Here is an 18830-nt window from a genome sequence, read left to right on the forward strand (position 1 = left end):
TCAGAGCAGCTTTCCCAAACGCCCCAGTGCAGACAAGCCTCAAGTCAGGGGATGACAGCACCAAGGGCAGAAAAATTAACAGCAGCCTTGAAGCACTGGCAGAACTCTGCCTGCAAGTTGCAGATCACGGCCAAAGTAACACACACGCTCTTGAGCAAAAGAAACTGGAGTTTGAACTGGTGTCATGAGGAAAAGCCTGGTGCTGAGTACCAGTGCCCAAGGCACTGGAGTTTAAGGGACACCTGAGGGTGTATGAGAGCCAGCAGGGACGTCCAGACAGCATCCTTAGGCACCGTCAGCATGCAAGGTAACAAAAACCCAATAAATACACGACATATATGACACAGCCATTCTGGATCCTTACAAATGGTATCTTGTTCTACCCATCTTCTCTCATACTCAATTAGCAAAGCCTACCAGTGCCAGGCACCTCTCAATTAATCAGATTCCCAAACATAACCAGCACACTACGTTGATTTCTAAGTCCAGTACTTCATTTAGGTTTCTAGTGCACATTAACTAAAGGATAAAAACCACAAGAATAAACTGTAAGTTTGTTTGTAAACATGTAAGTTTCCAGGGAATTTCAACGACTTTGTTTGGAACCCCTCTGCAATCCAATTACAGTGCCACAGCCTGCACAAATGACAAACTGAAGCTTTCAGAGGCACTGTAAAGCTCACTTGAATCTGACATTTCTGCACATCCAAAGCTCTACTGCTCACACTGTGCTTTTCTTAGTATTTAAACACAAATGCCTTCTCAAGTAGAAATCTAAAACACTAAAGAAAAATAGTATCAAATACGCTGGTTGTTATCACATCTCACGCTGCCAGGGTCCAAGCCCTGACCTTGCAGCGTCATAGAAGGCAGCCAGTGAGTAGCACAAAGATTCCCAAACACTCAGCAGCTGATGCAGCCAGACCTCAAAGTGCACAGATCTCATCTACAGGAGACATCACAATTGCATGGAACAGCTCAATTTTCTCCTTCCTCGGTAGTTTTCTGTCAGCTGAGGAAGGCTGCCCCACCGTTCTTCCCTTGGTTATGGCCAAAGCCACTCTCAGGTGTGTTTAACAACTGCACAGGTTACTGATCTCAGCCATCTCCAGAACACAAGTGGCAGCAGAGGAACAGTCAGCAAAGCCCACGCAAAACTGGGGGCAGGGACACCGCCAACAAGTCACATATTTATCCCTTTGGTAACTATCAAATCCTTGCACAAGCAGGGGCATAAGAGTTTATCAGGAAGAGCTCACATGAAACTTTAATAGTGGAAAGTGAAAGGCAGCCACAGGCAGGGTCCCCATGGGCTGTCCTCTATCAGTGCTGCTCGGGATTTACTTGTACTTCACAGAGCAAGCACAGAGGGGACGAAAACGCACATCGCCCTGAAGCCTGTCGCTTCTAGAACGGACATAAGCCCATAAAGATCAGGAAACATTAACACAGCGAGCGTGCAGCGAACAACAGCCGTAACGCTGCTGCGAGGCTGCAACAGCCTTGGGCTTCGTGGCTTTTATTGCTGCTCTTTGCTGTGTGAGCACAGGTGAGACACCTGCGAGAGGGGTACGAGGCCGGACAGGCCCCAGAGGGAGCTCTCCCATGGGGGGATGAAAGCCGCCCCGCGGCTGCCGGCCGTGCGGCTCGCTCCCCTCAGGGCGGGCTCAGGGGCACTGCCCCGGCACCTCCCCGACCGCGGGGCCGCTCCAGCTCTCCGGAGAGCACCAGCGAACGCCGCTTCCCACCCCCGGCGCCGAAGCGCGACGGCGAAGCCTCGCACCCCTCAGACGGCTGAGGGGACGGCGCCCACCGCCCTGCCCTCCCCTCACACCGGCCCGCTCCCCGCCTCCCAAACCGCGCAGCACTCACCGCAGGCGGAGGTTGGCCATGAACTCGGGCATGGTGACGGAGTCCATCAGCACGAAGTCGGCTTTGCCGAACTCCAGGCTCTCCTGCTCCGCCATGGCGGCGCCGGCCGTTGGGCTCGCGCTGCCCCGGGCTGAGGGGTGACGGTTGCCCGCCTCGCGCCCGCCTCGCGCCCCGCCTCGCGCCCCGCCTCACCTGCGCTGGGGCGTGGCCCGGAGCAGCGCCCCCTGCCGGCCCGCCCACAGCACCGCCCAGAGCCCCGCCCGCAGCGCCCCCTGCCGGCCCGCCCACAGCACCGCCCAGAGCCCAGCGCCGCCCAGAGCCCCGCCCGCAGCGCCCCCTGCCGGCCCGTCCGCAGCACCGCCCCGCCCAGAGCCCAGCGCCGCCCAGAGCCCCGCCCGCAGCGCCCCCTGCCGGCCCGCCCACAGCACCGCCCAGAGCCCAGCACCGCCCAGAGCCCCGCCCGCAGCGCCCCCTGCCGGCCCGCCCACAGCACCGCCCAGAGCCCAGCGCCGCCCAGAGCCCCGCCCGCAGCGCCCCCTGCCGGCCCGTCCGCAGCACCGCCCCGCCCAGAGCCCAGCGCCGCCCAGAGCCCCGCCCGCAGCGCCCCCTGCCGGCCCGCCCACAGCACCGCCCAGAGCCCAGCACCGCCCAGAGCCCCGCCCGCAGCGCCCCCTGCCGGCCCGCCCACAGCACCGCCCAGAGCCCAGCGCCGCCCAGAGCCCCGCCCGCAGCGCCCCCTGCCGGCCCGTCCGCAGCACCGCCCCGCCCAGAGCCCAGCGCCGCCCAGAGCCCTGCCCCGCCCACAGCACCGCCCAGAGCCCAGCGCCCAGCACCGCCCAGAGCCCCGCCCGCAGCGCCCACAGCACCGCCCGCAGCACCGCCCAGAGCCCGGCCCCGCCCCGCCCACAGCACCGCCCGCAGCACCGCCCAGAGCCCGGCCCTGCCCAGAGCCCCGCCCGCAGCGCCCCCTGCCGGCCCGTCCACAGCACCGCCCAGAGCCCAGCACCGCCCAGAGCCCAGCACCACCCAGAGCCCGGCCCCGCCCGCAGCACCGCCCGCAGCACCGCCCGCAGCACCGCCCGCAGCACCGCCCAGAGCCCAGCACCGCCCAGAGCCCAGCACCGCCCAGAGCCCGGCCCCGCCCGCAGCACCGCCCCGCCCGCAGCACCGCCCGCAGCCCCGCCCAGAGCCCCGCCCCGCTCGGGAACGGGGACCAAGGGCGTCATCTGGCGGGGACAGCGGCGTGCTGCAGCGGAGGGGACACCCCGGCCCCGGCGCGCTGTGGGGTCACACCCGGGACTCGTGTCCCGCACCCCAGGACCCCGCATCCCCCTCCTCAGCGCCCCGCAGAGCTGTACGGCAGGACCCCCACCCTCGCCCCGGTCCCTGCAGGGCCGGTGCTGCAGCCATGCACCCTCCCACACACACACACTGGTTCCCCTCATGCTGTGGTCACATCCTGCCCCCATTGCCCCCCTTTGCTGTACCCCGATGCCTGGTGCTGCAGAACGTGGTCCTGTACGCAGAGACCTCCCACCACAGGGTGCCCAATGGCAGAGCCTGCATCCAGGGGTACCCCTCAGCCACCCCATGGCCTGCACCCAGCACCCCTGGGTGCCCCAGACCCTGCCTGCTGCAGCACCTACACGACACCCAGGACCCCTCCAAATGAATGTGTAGCCAAAGGCCGGTCCTGCGGGCTGCAGCCCACAGCTGAAAGCAATGAGCCCACCAGTTATAGGCAGCTCCCTGCCCACTCCTGGGGAGGGCTGGGTTGGGGGAAGCTGTGGGAGGTGAGCTGGGGACAAACGTTTCCTAAAATACTCTACTCTTTTTCTGGTGTGTTTGGCTTGGAGGGGAGTGTCTGGTCTTGTTTTATGCAGTATGGTGAGTGGCTGGGGAGTTGCTGGGGGCAGGAAAAGAGATGTGGCTGAATGCCACTGTGCCCGTGCAAACAAGATGGGAGCAGTCAGGGCACCTGCTTCCATCCCTGTGCCCACCCACTGAAGCCTGGACACATCAAAATCACACCTCTGGAGCACAGTGGAGACTAGACACAGACATCCCTGAGACCTGGCTTCTCCCAGAGATGGATGGATGGAACTGAGGACAAAACAAACAAACACATGGATTCCTCTTGTGCCTTAACTGATCACCTAGGGTCCCTTTAAAAACACGAGTTCTGCTTTTGAGAAGTGATATTGATACCTCATTTCTTCTTTCTTATCTTCCTCTGATATTTCTGCTTCTATTTTATTACTCAGGTCACCTTCCTCCTTTCTCCAGTTTCACTGCTGGTAAATGGCCACCGTGGGCCTCCCCAGCACTAACCATTTGTGAGGGGGTACCATGTGCCCTTCCCTCTTCTCTGCTTTTTCAAAAGGGAAGTAGAACATGACATATCACACAAAAATTTCCAGCCTGTCACATCCACAGTTACGGTCTCCAGCCAACAAGGAGGATGTCAAGCTGTAAAAACCCCTCAATATTGAGCCCCGAGGCTTTCAGTGAGCACGTGGAGTGGATAGTTTTCCTTTATGCAGTTCTCCAGGAAACATTACAAAGACAATGATGAGATTTCCCAAGTCTCTAACGTGGCTGTTGCACAGATACACAGTGATTTACAGTGGGAGAACATAATTAACACCCCTTTTCAGCACAGGCTGTGACAGAGCAAGATATCCTGTAAAAGAAGGCACAGAAGCAGAGTCCACAACACCTTTGCTTCTAGTAAAGGGAAATCTTTCCCAAGTCTGTTCCTGAGAAATCTCTTCAGGATGTTTTTCTTCCTGGGAGGAGAGGGTGGGGGAGCTGGAGGCATCACGATAGGTTAAAAGAGTGCCTTGTCCCTCAGCATCATCCAACAGTTTTGTTTTGTCCTTCCTGGAGAGGAAGCAACTTGCCCTGCAGCAAAGGCTTTGCTGTGAGCCACTTCGTGTCTACATATACGCCTGTGATTTCCCGAGCTGCTGAGGGTGGGAATCCAGCCAAAACCACACGTTGAGATGTTCACCAGTTGGGACTGCAGCTGATTTTGCAGCAGCCTGGATAAAAATGTCACCCCTCCTTGTGTGGAGATGCAGTGCTGAGCCTGAACCAGCTCTCACAGGCACAAAAGCGGTGGGATCCAGGCTGACCGTGGCAATGCTGAGCTTCTGTGCTCTGACTTCACAGCAGAGTGGGGAGGGGTCAGTTACCCCATTACCCCCTGTATGGCACCCCCTGGGTTGCATTCCAACTCTTCTTTAAAAAAGGGAAGCTTTTTGGAGCCTGGAGGCCTCAGGTAAAGCTGAGCTGGCTCTGTGGTGCCCCACCATGTCCCCAGGGTGGGTGCACAGCCCCACCATGGGCCTGCACGGCATCGCGCTGCTTCCCCTCAGCCAGGCAGCTGACTGCAAAAACAACCCCCCCCCCAAAACTCCACTCATGGACAGGAGGATCTGGCTGAGGCTGACTGCAGCTAAATGAGGGCCTGGAGTAGTGAGGCTGTTGAAAACAGAATAGAGAAAACAGAGCTGGAGAGGTGCCTTGATGGACTGTCTAGTCACCCTGTTCCAATGCAGGGTGAGCACAATTTAAACCCTTCCAGATGGAAGTCTGTCTAGTCTGGTTTCCTTTTTTCCCCCTGAAGCTTGCCCTCACACAGCCCTGCTCAGGCAGCCTGTTCTGGTGTGGCTGCTTACAGCCAGTCACTCCCCAAATGGCAAACTAAAGCTCTCTCACTGCAGCTTTGTCCCATGACTTCTCAGCCTCTCCAGGCAGACACAGAGAGGAGTTTATTCCCTTCTTCTCCATGGCAGCCTTTTGTTTGGAGGATGGTTATCACAGCAGTGCAGGAAAGGCAGCTGCCCAGGGAGAGGCTGGAGGTCAGCTCCAGACACAGCCCACAGCTGCCTCATCTGCCCCCAGGCTCCACTTCCCTGATCCCAACCACCCCATTCTTTCCCTCACAGAATACGTTTTCTAGATCTCCCCTAATCCTTGCTGCTAGCAGAAAGGTTTTCAGGACCAGTTGTAAAAGGGAAAGAGTGAGTCTTGGGGCCTGGGAGGTGAGGAAACTGCTGTGGGATGTGCTGAGCCCCTGCTCACTTGTCTGCCATTGGGTGAGTGTTGTGAGAGAGCAGCACAGCACAGGAGCCAGCAGCAAGGCAGGCAAAGGCAGCAACACAGGAGTTTTGGAAGGTCCAGTCCTCAGAACCAAAAGGGATGCACCAAATAAGTGTCCAGCTCCATCAGATTTTTCACCTCTGCTGATGTGAGCCAGAAGACCCTGAATTTGGTTGCTTTCATGAAAACAGGTGATGGGTCATTTTTACCCATCAGCTCTCTTGCCTCCTGCAGATGCCTCAAGCAATAAACCAGAGCACTCTCATTTGCAGCAGCAGCTGCTCTCCCTGCCCTCCTCTTGGTGAAGGGAGAAGGTGCCCAGACACCACTATGGTTCTCCACTTATCCTGCCTGTAAAAACAAAGCACCCCCTAATTTAACCTGTCAAAAACAAGGCTCTGAAGGCTAATTACCATCTCCTTAGACTGCCTTCTTTCTATTCTAAGTTACCCCAGCTGCAATGAGACACAGTTTCCAAGGGAGAATTCTAGTTTAAGGGGCAGGTTTCCAGTTGTCTAAGATGAAGCCAAATGCCTAGGAGGATCCCTCACAGATACCTAGGCTCCCAATGCCAAAGGAATGTGAAACAATCTGCATAGCTATTTCCATTTATCTCAAAATCTTTTAAATCCCTGTATCTTAAAAAATCTGGCAGAGTGACTTCAGCTGCACAGTATCAGCACAGCTCAATGTGACAGTCAGCCACTCCTCACCAAACATCGTGCCATTCCAGCAAAAGGACTCCTGAGGACACGAACTTTCCCAATCAGTTGCTAAAAAAATCTGTTGCAACTTTAACAAGCTTCCTCCCAACTACTGCAAGCAGAGCAGATGCCAGCCTGGAGCTCTCCTGGGGGAGAGGAGTCCCAGACATGAGTCAAACGTGGCCAGGCACTCAGTTCTCCATCCTCCAGTTCCTGGGAAAGCTTTATGAATGGCTATGTGGGAGAACCAAAAAACTACAGCTGGGTGTTGCTTCACAGAGATTCAAATAAAATCCAACAGCCCAAGAGAGGTCCCGGATGGCACCTCAGTGGCTTCCACCCAGGGTTCCCTGGACCCTAGAGCTCCAGACTTGTCTGACTTTACTTCTGGCTACCAGGATTTGTGATGAGCAAATCTGTGATGGGCTCAGGCAGAAAAGAGTTTTGTGGATGTAAAGGAGTGAAATGAGGGAGGGTGTGTTGTTAGCCCAAGTCCCAGTGAGCCCCTCGGGCAGGGGGCTGGCTCAGCCTCCCCAGGCCTGCTGCCCACCTCCCTCATGTCTGTGTCCATGGCTGAGGCAGCCAGAGCTCGCTGTCAGAGGATAAAGCAAGGACATAAAGTGTGGTGCAGAAAGGATGCAAGGATGCTGACTCTGATCTAGAAGAACCCAAGGGCCAGAGGGAAAGTGAAGTGAAGTGCAGGAAGTTCCTGGCGGCCCATTTCTGCAGGGCCCTCTGGATGGCAGCATGACCCTCCGGAGTGGCACCCAAAACACTGCCCCATCCTCCACCCCAGTAACAGACATTTTCTCTGCAGAAAGCTCTAGGAAAGGGCAGGAGGAAAATGTTTAAGGTAGTAGGAGTCAAGAAGAGGGTGCTACAGGGTTGCTGTGCTCCAAAAAAAGCCAGAACCACCTAAGTGTTCAGTTCTGACTCCTACCATCACTCAGCCTCCTACAGTGTCCCCAGCACAAGTCCCTGTCCTGTTGGGGGTTATGAGGTTAGAAACTGTCAAGCTGTGCTGTCAGAGGGTTGGGCTGGAGGAGCTCTGGAGGGCCCTTCCAACCTCCACTACCCTGGGATTCTGTGACTCCACTGGCCTGGGAACAGCTGTCTCTATTCCCAGTAAATGAGCAAATAACCCTTTTATCCATCCTTGGGCAGAAAGGCTGGAGAAGCAAAATATCCCTGCTGTTTCAGGGACACAAGCTTTTGCTGTGTTACCCCTGCTCAGGGTGTCTCCAGCTGACAGCTTATTTCTGAGTGTGAACATCGAAACTGTCACCCGGCGAGGTGAACTGCAGCTCCCCCCTCCCACACCCAGCCTCAGTGCCAAGAGCCTCCACCTTGCCAAGAGGTTACAGTAATCCTTGGCAGGTACCCAGGGTTTTGACAAAGACATCTGCTCATCCACAGAAAGGAGCTTTCAGGAAAAGAGAAGCCTGAAGGTTTCAGGAAACCCTTCTCCCAGCGACTGTGCCAGTTGCAACCTCGCCTGTCCCGGCTGGGGAAGCACACCCCAGTCTCCCAACACCAGGGTTTGTCTCAGAAAGCAGTTCCCAGTAGGTTTCCTCACTTGGATAAGTTATTCTGCAGGGTTTGTGGCCTCTGCCCTTGTTTCTGCAGCCTCCTCCCTGTGCATGGATCAGAAGGGATGCTGGTGGGCTGTCCCCGTGGGACTGAGTCAGGCTGTGCACTGGATGCCCCCAGCGCAGAGCTGTTCCCCACCCCCTGCACTTCCCTCCCCTTCAGCACCAGGCTGCACGAGAACTGGGGCAAGAACCAGGGTGCAGAGAAAGTGCTGCTGCCTTGGGGCTCAGCAACACTGTTTGTCAGGTGCTGTATGGTGTGGGGTGCTGAGCAAGCTGAGAGGCCCAGCAGCCTCCTGCCTTCATGCACTAAGACAGGCAGCTGAACTCGCTCTGCTCTGAGTCAAACTCCCCCTTTGGAGAGATCCATCAGTACTTTCATGGCTCTGAGAGAAACCAGTCAGGAATTTCCCAGGAAATGGGCTTAAAATCTAAAGACAGCTCAGAAGTTTGAAGTGTTTTCCTTCTCTGCAGGCTGCAGGCTGCCCTCCTGCACAAGGCTTCTGAGGTCCCAGCTCCTGTGTCGAGGTTCAGCTTGGACACAGTCTCCCTGGAGAGCAGACAGAGCTTTTCCTCCCAGATCCCAGCTGGCTCCTGCACAGCCTCTCTCCCTCTCCTGGAGAGAGGCTCCTTTCAGCTTCAGGGCTGGGAAATCACATGCTTGATGGCTTCAACGTGATGTAATTGTTTTTGGAGGAGATCTGAGGGCTGGTTGGCTGTGCTTGCTGTTCAGGCACACAGCGACATGGGGAAGGAGCAGGCAGCGTGTCCCTGCCCATGCCCAGCCTGGCCACCCCTCCTGGCAGAGCTGGCCAACCCTGCTGCTCCACTGAAAATACCCAAGTGCCTATTGGCAGCATTAATAATTCCTGCAGAAAGGAAACCACTCAAAGTGGCTGGTGTGTGAACTGATGCTGGAGAACTCCCCAGGGAGGCTCAGAGAGACCTTTCAGTCTCCTCCTGTGCACTTTGTCTCCAAAAGTGGGAGCACCAACAGGGGCTGGTGAGCTCCAGTCCAGAGACAACATCCAGTTCAGAAAGGCCTTGCTACAATGCCAGCTGGTGGCAAAATGCTTTGCCACACTGATCTGTTACATTAATGGAACATGTTCTTTCAAGTGGCCAGGAACATGAGCTGGGTGCAACCTCCAACCCACCTCTGCCCACAGCTCCCACAGGGCATTGCAGGGATTTGTCCTCACCTGCTTGAGATGGAAAGTGGCAGTCTGGCTGTCTGCTGTCATTCACCCTGTCTCTGCCCCAGCCTTGAGCCCAGCAGGGTCCAGAACCTCAATATCCAGGCCACAAAATGAACCTGCAACTGTTGAGTAAACCCTGCCTGCTCTAGCAGACCTGTGGTCGAGAGCTGGAGTGAGCACAGCTCAGAAACTCGTCTGCCTTTCCAGCACCATCCTGCTTAAAGCTTCCTTACCCTTTCCCTGAAAGGGAAATCCTCTACAGTTCTCTAGCTGGAGGCAACCCTGGGATGAATCCTCATGCCACGTGCATGCAGGCTGGGACAGACATAGCCCCCACAATTCAACCTGCTCTGCATCTGCATGGGGGCCTCAGCATCCTTCAACAGGCAAACACAGAGCAGATGGCAGAGATGCTCTTCCCCAAGCCCAGGAGTAGAGGGACCAGACTCAAAAATGCTGAAAGTGATCTTTGGACTGTTTCAAAATAGCCTATGGAGCTATGGATTAAACTCTCTCTTTTATCCAGTAGATGGAGAGTACATGAAGACAAAACCCCTGTCCTCCCTTTAAGGGCTTTTGCTGTTCTCCAACAGATTCATACATAACGCCCCTTACAGCACTGCATGCAATTTTCTGTAAGATTACTACTAAATGCCTGGTGCAAGTTTCAGCCCATTTCCATCTATACAGGTTTTTTACAGTCTGGATTGATTTCATGAGAAATTCCAGTCCCTGACACTTTTGATTTATCTTACTAAATGACATAAGCAAAGACTGAGCCAGCAGCTTGTGCCAGAGCACTGTTGCTTTAAGGAAGAGTGTCAGATCTGTGTAAAGCCCTGCTTTGTGTTATGCCCCTGCTCAGTCCTGTGGTCTGTCTTAATGAGGATTCTGCCTAATTGCTACTACCAGAATCTCCAAGGCTGGAGGGAAGAGCAGAGGCCAGAGGCACGGCCTGTTTTGCCTGTGGGTAGAGAGAAGTCCCATTTACTGGCACAGAAGCTGAAGGATCCTCCCAGAGAGCAAAACCACAGGGCCTGCATTTTATCAGTACAGATAAAAGGGAGCCTGTGCACTCTCAGGTTGTTTTGTAAAGAGTGCTTTCAGCATTAGGAAAGCAAAGATACCCTAGGTGTTGGTTTTTGCATGTTTTGCCAGCTCCTAATATTAGCTGTGGCTTGCTTGTCAGCAACAAACCCCAATTGATCTGTCTGGAAGCATCCAGCCAGTGACTCCCCCTGCTAGCTCTCAAGCCTGGTGAAAAAAATCCTTTTCCTTTTAAGGAATCTTGTTTCAGGAGGAGGAATAGCTTCCTATTGGACAGCCCTGTAGGTGAGAGGATTTTGGATGTGCCTGTACCTTGTTTCATGCCGAGCTCTGAGCCCTGGATCTTCACCTGCTCTGCTCTGGGGACGAAACACGCCGGGGGAACCTGGGAGGTATTTCTCTTCATCTCCCTTCATGCATGATGTGGGGGTGAGGACCATGCCAAGCTCTCTCCACCAAAATCATCCTCCTGGAAAGTTAAAATTGAAAGGGTGTTGAAGCTCTGAGGTTTGTTGGGGTTATCTTGTCTCTGCTGTTCTGCCTCTTTCGGGACAGCCCTTCCCACCACCTCTGAGACACAGCAGAAAATCTGGGCATGTTGCCAATGTTTTATCATCTTTCCAACCTGAGGAAACGAGCAACTTGCAGGAGAATGGCACATGGATGGTTTGTTCCCTTGTGCTAGAGCTCACTGAAAGGGGCTGGTGGGGTTCTGGGGGGGAGGTGTTTGGCCAGAGTGACAGCCTGGAGCCTACAAGAACCTCAGTGGTGGACTGAGATGTAGCAGTCAAGTAAAGAACTCTGCTCTGAGGATCCACAGCCACTGCTGCAGCTCCTGGTGAGTCTGGGAGGAGTATGAACATGGAGCTATGCTGAGCTCACACAGCAGAGGAGCAGCCACTGTGCAGATATGGGGTGGAAATGCAACACAACAAGCAGCAGCTGCTGGGGTTGAACTCAGACCATCTAAATGCCTTTAAGAGGAGAGAACTCATCAACTGCTCAGGATTTCTGAAGGTTCAAACAGAGGACCAGGGCTGGGATGAACAGGGACATTCCAGAGAGAGGTTACAGCACAGCAGCCACTGACAGCTGAGCCTGCTCCGGGGCTCCCTGTCCCAACACGCTCAGTTTCCTCTCTGCTCTCCTGCCACCCCTCTGGATCCATTCCTGGTGTGGGCAGCGTGGCCACACAACCCAGTTCCCTACTGGCAGGGCTCTGAGCGTTCAGGCCTCGCCAGAAGCTGCTGTGGGTCCCCCCAGCACGTGTGAGGGTGTGCAGAGCAGGGGGAGCGGGTGCCTCGCAGACACGGCCCTCAGGATGTTTGGTAACAAGATCCCACGTTCTGGCATTCAACAGTGACTGCAGAGTTGAGATGCCTGAAGTACAAGGTCGAGGTCAGGCCCACGCTGTTCGGCACTGGCCACCACACAACAAACACTGACCCCATCCTCTCCACACCCACCCTTTAGGGATTGATCAGCACTGCTGAGATCCCCCCTCAGCCTTCTCCAGGCTGAACAGCCCCAGTCCCCGCAGCCTTTCCTCATCACACACATGTTCCATCTTGGTGTCCCTGCACTGGCCTCTCTCCAGGAGTTCCCTGTCTCTCTGCAGCTGGGGAACCCAGAACTGGACACAGGACTCCATATGAGGCCTCACCAGGGCAGAGCAGAGGGGGAGGATAGAGGTTCTTTACAGACCTGTAATTTGGGAAGGAGGAAACTCTGAAGCCCAAGCAAGCCCACCAGTTTTGCCCACATCCTATGGACTTTAAAACTGGCCAACTAGATCAATTCTTGCAAATGAATGTGCTGTTACCTAGCCTGCCCTGTGTCTATGTGCATTCTGCCACAGAAAGAGCAAGTCAGAATGCCCTGGAATAAACTCACTTTCAAATGACAGAACCATTTCTGTGGGAAATGGAGTGTGGGCATGAGGGGCAGGGACAGGGAAACCACTGCACTGCTCGGCTCACAGGGAAGGCCACCCTCTCCTGCCAGGTGTCACACTGCTAACAAGCCCCGTGGGATTCTGCCATGAGGTGCACAGCACAGCTCAGAAACCTGACAAGCTGAGGTGGCTTTTGGGCTCTGTTGGCCACTTCTTAACTTGGCAGCATGTACCATCAACTGCCAGGGATCTAACAGCCGGCACGAACGTCTGTCTGCGAGGTGCCACGCGGTGACGTTACAGCGCGATGTGACAAGAGCAGCCAGCGAAGGACAAAGTCCTTTCCACAGCAAGCACACCCTACAGAATGAATATCAACTTCAGGCCCTCCTGCTGCTGCCATACTTGGGCCCCGATTGCCACATCAGCTGCCAGGGACAGGCATCAACTTCTCCTTTGCTGATCTCCTCACATCAGTGGAGACAAAACCCCTCCAGAAGCTGGTATCAGAATTCAGCACCATTCCTACCCCCAGAAAGGATTAGATATGGAGATCTAAGTGCTAATGAATAAAAGCTGGAGCTGGGATGTGGTGTTGACAAATGGCTACAGTGAGTTGAACTGCAGCCAGCTCCCTCAGAAGAAGCTGTTGCTCATTTGGGGTGAGGAGTTGCTGGTTAAAGCGAAGAGGCAGCCTCTCAACCTGTCACAGCTCACTAGCTGGATCTCTCCAAATGACACCTATTTATTTGGAAAAAGCAGCATTTATATTTTTCAGTTACTGTTTAATTCTCAGAGCTGGGGCTTCAAGAAAAGCCCCACCTGGACACTGTAATACTCTGCCACAGATCTCATGCTGAATTTCTGCCATATCCCTGAGTGGCATCTCTGCTTCTGGTGCAAACTGAGGCTCTCAGAGGAGGGACTTTTTTAGGGAGATGAGTTTGCAAACCATTTAAGCCCCTCCCCAGAAGGAGTCATTACTGCAAAACAAGTCCTGTAATCTCCAAGAAAAAGAATGGTCAAATCTCCTTGAGCTGAGCAGCGAAGGCTCCAAATCAGAGGCTGCTGTTAATAACCTTGGCTTTATCTTTCAAGCACTCATTTCCTCTTTTGGGCACCAGCGCTGGCGCTTCTGCAGAACAATCTGATGAAGATTCAACCTCAGGAAGGTGAAATGCTGAAATCCTCAGATGACCTCCAGAGTAAAGAGAACGTGTACTCGATCCTCTGAACCATAAATGAGCAAAGGATGGCCAGCCCTGGCCCTGCTCCCTCTGCACCCAGCTCCCACTCAGAGCTGCTCCTGCCCGGGATGCAGCGGTGCAAACGCTGCTGTGTGTTCCTGGGGAGAGAGCAGAGCCCAAAGCAGAAACCCCTGCAGGAACACAAGCAGTTGGATCATATTTTGGCAGAGATAAGAGGAAGCTGTAGAGAAGTGTATTCCCTGCAGGGGCCAAACTCCAATTAATTGGAACTGCATGGTATTCAGAAGAGCTGGGGAGAAACTTCTGCAGGCTGCTGGGGCTGCTTCTTGTTTTTCCTGCCACCAGTGATGAATATTCTGGAAGGAATGACATCAGCCCTGTGGAACCCAGAGCAGCAGCAGCCCCATTCTACAGGGCCTACATTTGTTTGTTTCCCCATCTCCCATCCCAGCAAGGTAACAAATCCAACTTCTTTCCAACAGTAGGGTCAACCTCTCCTGTGTAGCCTTGGAACACCAGACAGAGGCACATGCCAAAGCTCTACACGAGAGGGCTTTTACAATCGTGGGCTCCCTCTCCCATAGAGGGGTGGCTGCAGTGCCAGACTGCTCTGCTAACCTTCCTCATGTTCCAGTCTGGCTGTGCCATCAGCTTGCCTCACGTTATCTGGGCAAGAGGATGAGATTAGATGACCCATTTAATTTTAAAGCTAGCAATCTGGGTATCTTCATCTCTTTCTCAATAAGGGATATTACAGACCTGCTGAGATATAGATAGAAAGAGGATATTTATAAACCACCAGCACCCGAGCACTTTGGGGCGCTTTACAGAGTGGAGTCTCCACTCTCTAGACACACGTGAAGAACGAGGGACAAGCAGTATGCTCTGGTTTAGATGGGACTGAAACCAAGGAGGTAAGGAATTTGTCAAGGGTTGTAAATCAGAGGCAGAATGGGAAATGAAAGCAAAGTACCCTTAAGTCCTTCTCTTGGTTTGGGCAGGAAAATGCTGAAATCTGTTGATAAGAGTTTGTTTAAAGCATTGTTATTCCTAAGGCAACATCTTTAGCTACATGAAAGCCAAAGAGCCTGAAGGAGTTTTGCCATACCGAGTACACTAATTCTGGGTGCAAGTCTACTCCTGTTTACTCTGCACCAAGCTGCAGCAGCTCACAGGCTGCAACATCACCCGGGGCCACAAGAGGCGAGTCCCTTGCCTTGGGCTTACTCGGAGTCCAGCTCAAGGGTTAAGGCAGAGAATGCAAGTTACAAAGCAGGCTGAGTCTCATGTGTGGGAGTAAATGTCATATCCCACTGCACAGGGTATTTATAGAATGGTACTATTTGGGAAGTGAAACTTTTTAATGGTGAAGTTTTCAACCAGTTGCTTCAGGTTTAAGTTCTGAAGAATGAACCACCCAAGAACCTCAGTTTACACTTTCTGGCTCTCATTGGCTCAGAATGTGACAGAGAAAGAAGTGGAGGCTGAGCCCCGTCACCTCAGGTCTCTGTCCACACCAAAGAGCCTCTGCAGCTGACAGCAATCCATGTCCCCACCAGGTCAGGGCTCTCTCTGTCACCCTCACCCACGCTGGGGGAGGTCGTCCCACACACGAGGTGGGGGGTCAGCCCATGGCAGGCGTGCGTCTCCGGGGGGACACTGCTCACCTGGCAACCCAGCTGCCTCAGCACCCCCAAACCCCACCGTGATACTCTGCAGGGCTGAGCCGTGGCTGGGCATTAAACTTCAACTCAGGTGGAAGTAGGTGACTCTTTTCAAGAGGTGACCTTGAATCAAAGCAAGCAGCTCTGGGAAAGCCAGCAGCTGAGGCTCACACCTCCCGCGCCATCAGCTCAGCACGGCACACAAGGGCTGGACCTCGGTTTCTAAAAGAGGGATTAGGACTAGAGAGCACAGACTTGTAGCCACATAACATTGAGGGTGGCAGCAGGGAGGGGGAAGCAGTCAGAATTCTCCTTTGTTAAGACAGTGACGTGCCACAGGAGCTGAAGATCAGCCAAGGTGGTGTGAGCTGTCCCCACCTCCAGATCCAGAGTGAAGTCCACACTACCCAGGGCTCACGTGGTTCAAGTTCTTTACAACTCCCGATCTGTAACACGCTGCTCTTGGCTCACACACACACACAGCGAGCACAAGATGGAATAACACATCGAAAACCCCAAGTTAAAAGCTTTTTTTTTTGGTCTCAGAGTAGATCCCAGTAATCAAGCCAGGCAGGAACAAAAGGCCTTTTGTGAAGCTGTGCTCTCTGAGCTGGAACTCCAGTCACAGGACACATTCTGAGAAGTAGGTCTTGACATTATTGGGTCACCCAAAGGACGGGTTATGCATATTTTGCACCAATTATTGATGCAGCTGTTTGTGTTAACTCTCCAAATGGAGTAACTGAGACACCATGTGCAATTCACATAAACCAGACCACAGTTCCATTTGCCTTTGCTACATCTGTACTCACGTTGAGCTGCTTGTGGGTTTTATTGCTGCAACAGAAACCAGAGCTTGGCTTAACAGGCTCCTGTTAACTACAGGGGAGGGGTATAGCAGAGGTTGGGCAGCCAGTGTCCCTCTCCCAGCATTGCCTTCACCAGCCAGGCTGCTTCTGCGTCGCTGGGTCAGGCACAGCATGTCCTCATCCTCCTGCAAACGGGCTTCTGCTGCTGCAGAGGTGTCAGAAGCACTCTGACACATCAGTACGTGTTCCTGATACTTCCAACTAATGGACTCCTTGCACCTGGAGCTATTAGTTTGCTGTGAGTACTGCTCCCTTACTGCAGCACTCATTATTGCATTATTTACACTTTGTTCCTGTTTTCAAGACACTCTTTACAGCTTCAAGAGTGACAAGCTCCTCTCCCAGTAAGATGATTGAGACCATTGATTCATTTCAACTAACTTAACAAAAGGGAAGCAGAGTATTCTGCATTTCAGTAATGAACCTGGCAATATGCTTCCCAAACTCTCCATCCCATACACCTGTCTGCCCTCTTCAGATTACAGAATGCAAGCTGAATAGAAAGTGTGGCTGGTTCCAAACCCACACCATGAGGATTAAAGTCTGATATATTTTGTCTAAAGCTTTGCTTTTTTTTGCCTTCACTGTGATAAAAATATCAATGTCATAAAATACCTCCACATGCAACATGATGATCACCTCAACTGCAAAAACAACCCAGTAAAGACTCCCTCACATTTCTAAAGGCAGAACTGTTATCAAAGTTCTGAAGAGTACTGCATTGTAATCATTTCTAATTGTTCTTTAACTCAACCAGCAGACTTCCCACACTCTTTAAGCAAGTATTAAGATAGCAAGAAAGGTGGAAAAAGATGTAACCAGTCATTAGCACTCTTTGCAACTCCTTCCCCACTGAGGTTTTCCTACTGCTTGAACACAAGGGTGATTCTTTACTCAGGGGACATTAGAGGTGGGAGGGATCTCAGGTTCAGTGACAGTAGCACATGCTGCCTCAGCAAAGGAGAACACAGAGCATGAGTCCATCCCTGAAGCTCAGTTCTCTCCATCCACCCTACTCAGAGCTGACCATAAGACCAGAAACCCTGCAAGAGCTGACTTGATGACAGCAACCTCACTCCTAGATTTCCACTTTAATAATTTCCAGAAGTACTGCAGTAACCCTGCAGAACAGCCTGTGGGCTACAACACACCATGTGGGATAGTGACCTCCTGACAGGTTCACTTAACTCTGCTTTTGTAACGGTGACCAGGTAACGGTGGCGTATTCTGCACAATACAGGGCTACAGAGAGATCCCTCAGGACTGAGGAGTTCTCTCCAAACTACATGAAGAATCTGAGGAAGAACAGCACCTGTATGGAGCCTGTACTGAGCAGGGAGATGGGATCTTGCTACTGCAAACTCCAAGCCAGCTCAGGGCACTGCTGCAGTAATGATCATACCCAGACCGAGCCATTCTGCAGCACAGGGCAATGCATGTTGTGTGTCACACAAGGAGTATGCGAGTCTATCAGGTTTTTTCTTGAAAGCTCTGAGAGTTTTTCATTGCCATGGCCCCCAGGTCTCTGAAGGAAGGGCAGGAATCACCCCAACTGAGCCCTTTATTTAGGATCAAAGTAAAGGGTAATGCTACTTGGGCAAATAAGAATGAGAAGAGTAATTTCCTTACTGGAGAGTTTCAGAGACTGAGGGGAAAAGAAAACCTTTCAAGGTTACCAGAGATTGGCACTACTCAAAACTATTATGTCCGTGGCAGGACTGAAACTCTTCTAGTCACTTGCAATGGCCAGGGATGAAGGCTCCTCTCCTCTCTACCGTAGCCTTGATGCAGCTCTGCCATCTGAGGCAGTCACCCCCCCTCGCAGCTTTCCTCTGAGTATTGAAATGGTAAAAGGGAACAAGGTCTTAGCCCAGGGGGAGAAAAAACCAACCAAAAAGTCACTCGAAGGCCTGAGCTCCTTGAGAGAGAAACCTCAGGGGCAGCCCACAACCCGAGCGCTGCTGCGGCAGCTCTGCTCCCCTCGCCACAGCCCTGCTGCCCCTACACACAAACCGCACTTACTAAATCTTCTGGGGAAAGCTGCCCGGGCGCCATCGCTTTACAGCAGCTCCCTGACTCGTACGCGACGGGACGGACACCGAGCCGCTACGGCCCCGGGACCGCGGCCTGGCCAGCGCCGCTGCGGCCCGCGCCCGTCTTCTCTCCTTCCTCAGGCGGCGGCGGGCGGCGGAGGCGGCGGGGCAGCCGGGAGCGCTGCCGGCCAGGGGAGCGTGCGGGGCGAGGGGCCGAGGCCTGAGGCGAGGGGCCGGGGCCGGCGGGGCCTGGGGCGGCGGGGCCGGGGCCTGGGGCGAGGTACGGAGGCGAGGGCTCGGCGAGCGAAGCGACGAGAGTGAGGCGCGTGAGGGCACCGGCGGCCTCTTAACGGGCACAGCGCGCGCCCCGTCTCCCTCCGCGCGCGCCTGCGCACTCTGCGCCTGCGCTGCCCCGCGCCGCCGGCCTCGCGGCGCCCCTCTGTCTGCAGGCGCGTCCGCGGCGCGGCGGCGGCGCCCGGAGGGCGGAAGCGGGGGTGAGGCGGGGAATGCTTAGCAGGAAGCCCCGCCCGCTTCTGGGAAACCCGCCCCGCCCCGCCGGCTCGCCGCCCGCCTCCGGCCTTCCCCCGCCACACCGGGGCCCGCCGGGCCCGGCGCGCTGGTTGGTGGCGCGCGGCGGGAGGCGC

General features: G+C 54.4%; 1 protein-coding gene across 2 annotated transcripts in view; it reads right to left on the reverse strand.

The window, feature by feature from the left end:
* The window catches only part of LOC104558389 (unconventional myosin-Id), a 110484-nt gene extending 91925 nt beyond the window's left edge, over positions 1-18559 (reverse strand). The window contains exons 1-2 of one of the 2 annotated variants that reach the window (XM_062016519.1): positions 18176-18559; positions 10831-10987 (exon numbers count right to left, since the gene is read on the reverse strand). In XM_062016519.1, coding sequence (XP_061872503.1) covers positions 10831-10958 — 128 coding nt within the window. In that variant the 5' untranslated portion in view covers positions 10959-10987; positions 18176-18559. Of the gene's footprint in view, positions 1-1872; positions 2046-10830; positions 10988-18175 lie in introns of those variants that run through there. The other variant, XM_062016520.1, reaches the window with a different exon arrangement.
* Positions 18560-18830: the final 271 nt, after the last annotated feature.

The sequence above is a fragment of the Colius striatus genome, chromosome W, assembly GCF_028858725.1.
Source record: "Colius striatus isolate bColStr4 chromosome W, bColStr4.1.hap1, whole genome shotgun sequence".
NCBI lineage: Eukaryota > Metazoa > Chordata > Aves > Coliiformes > Coliidae > Colius > Colius striatus.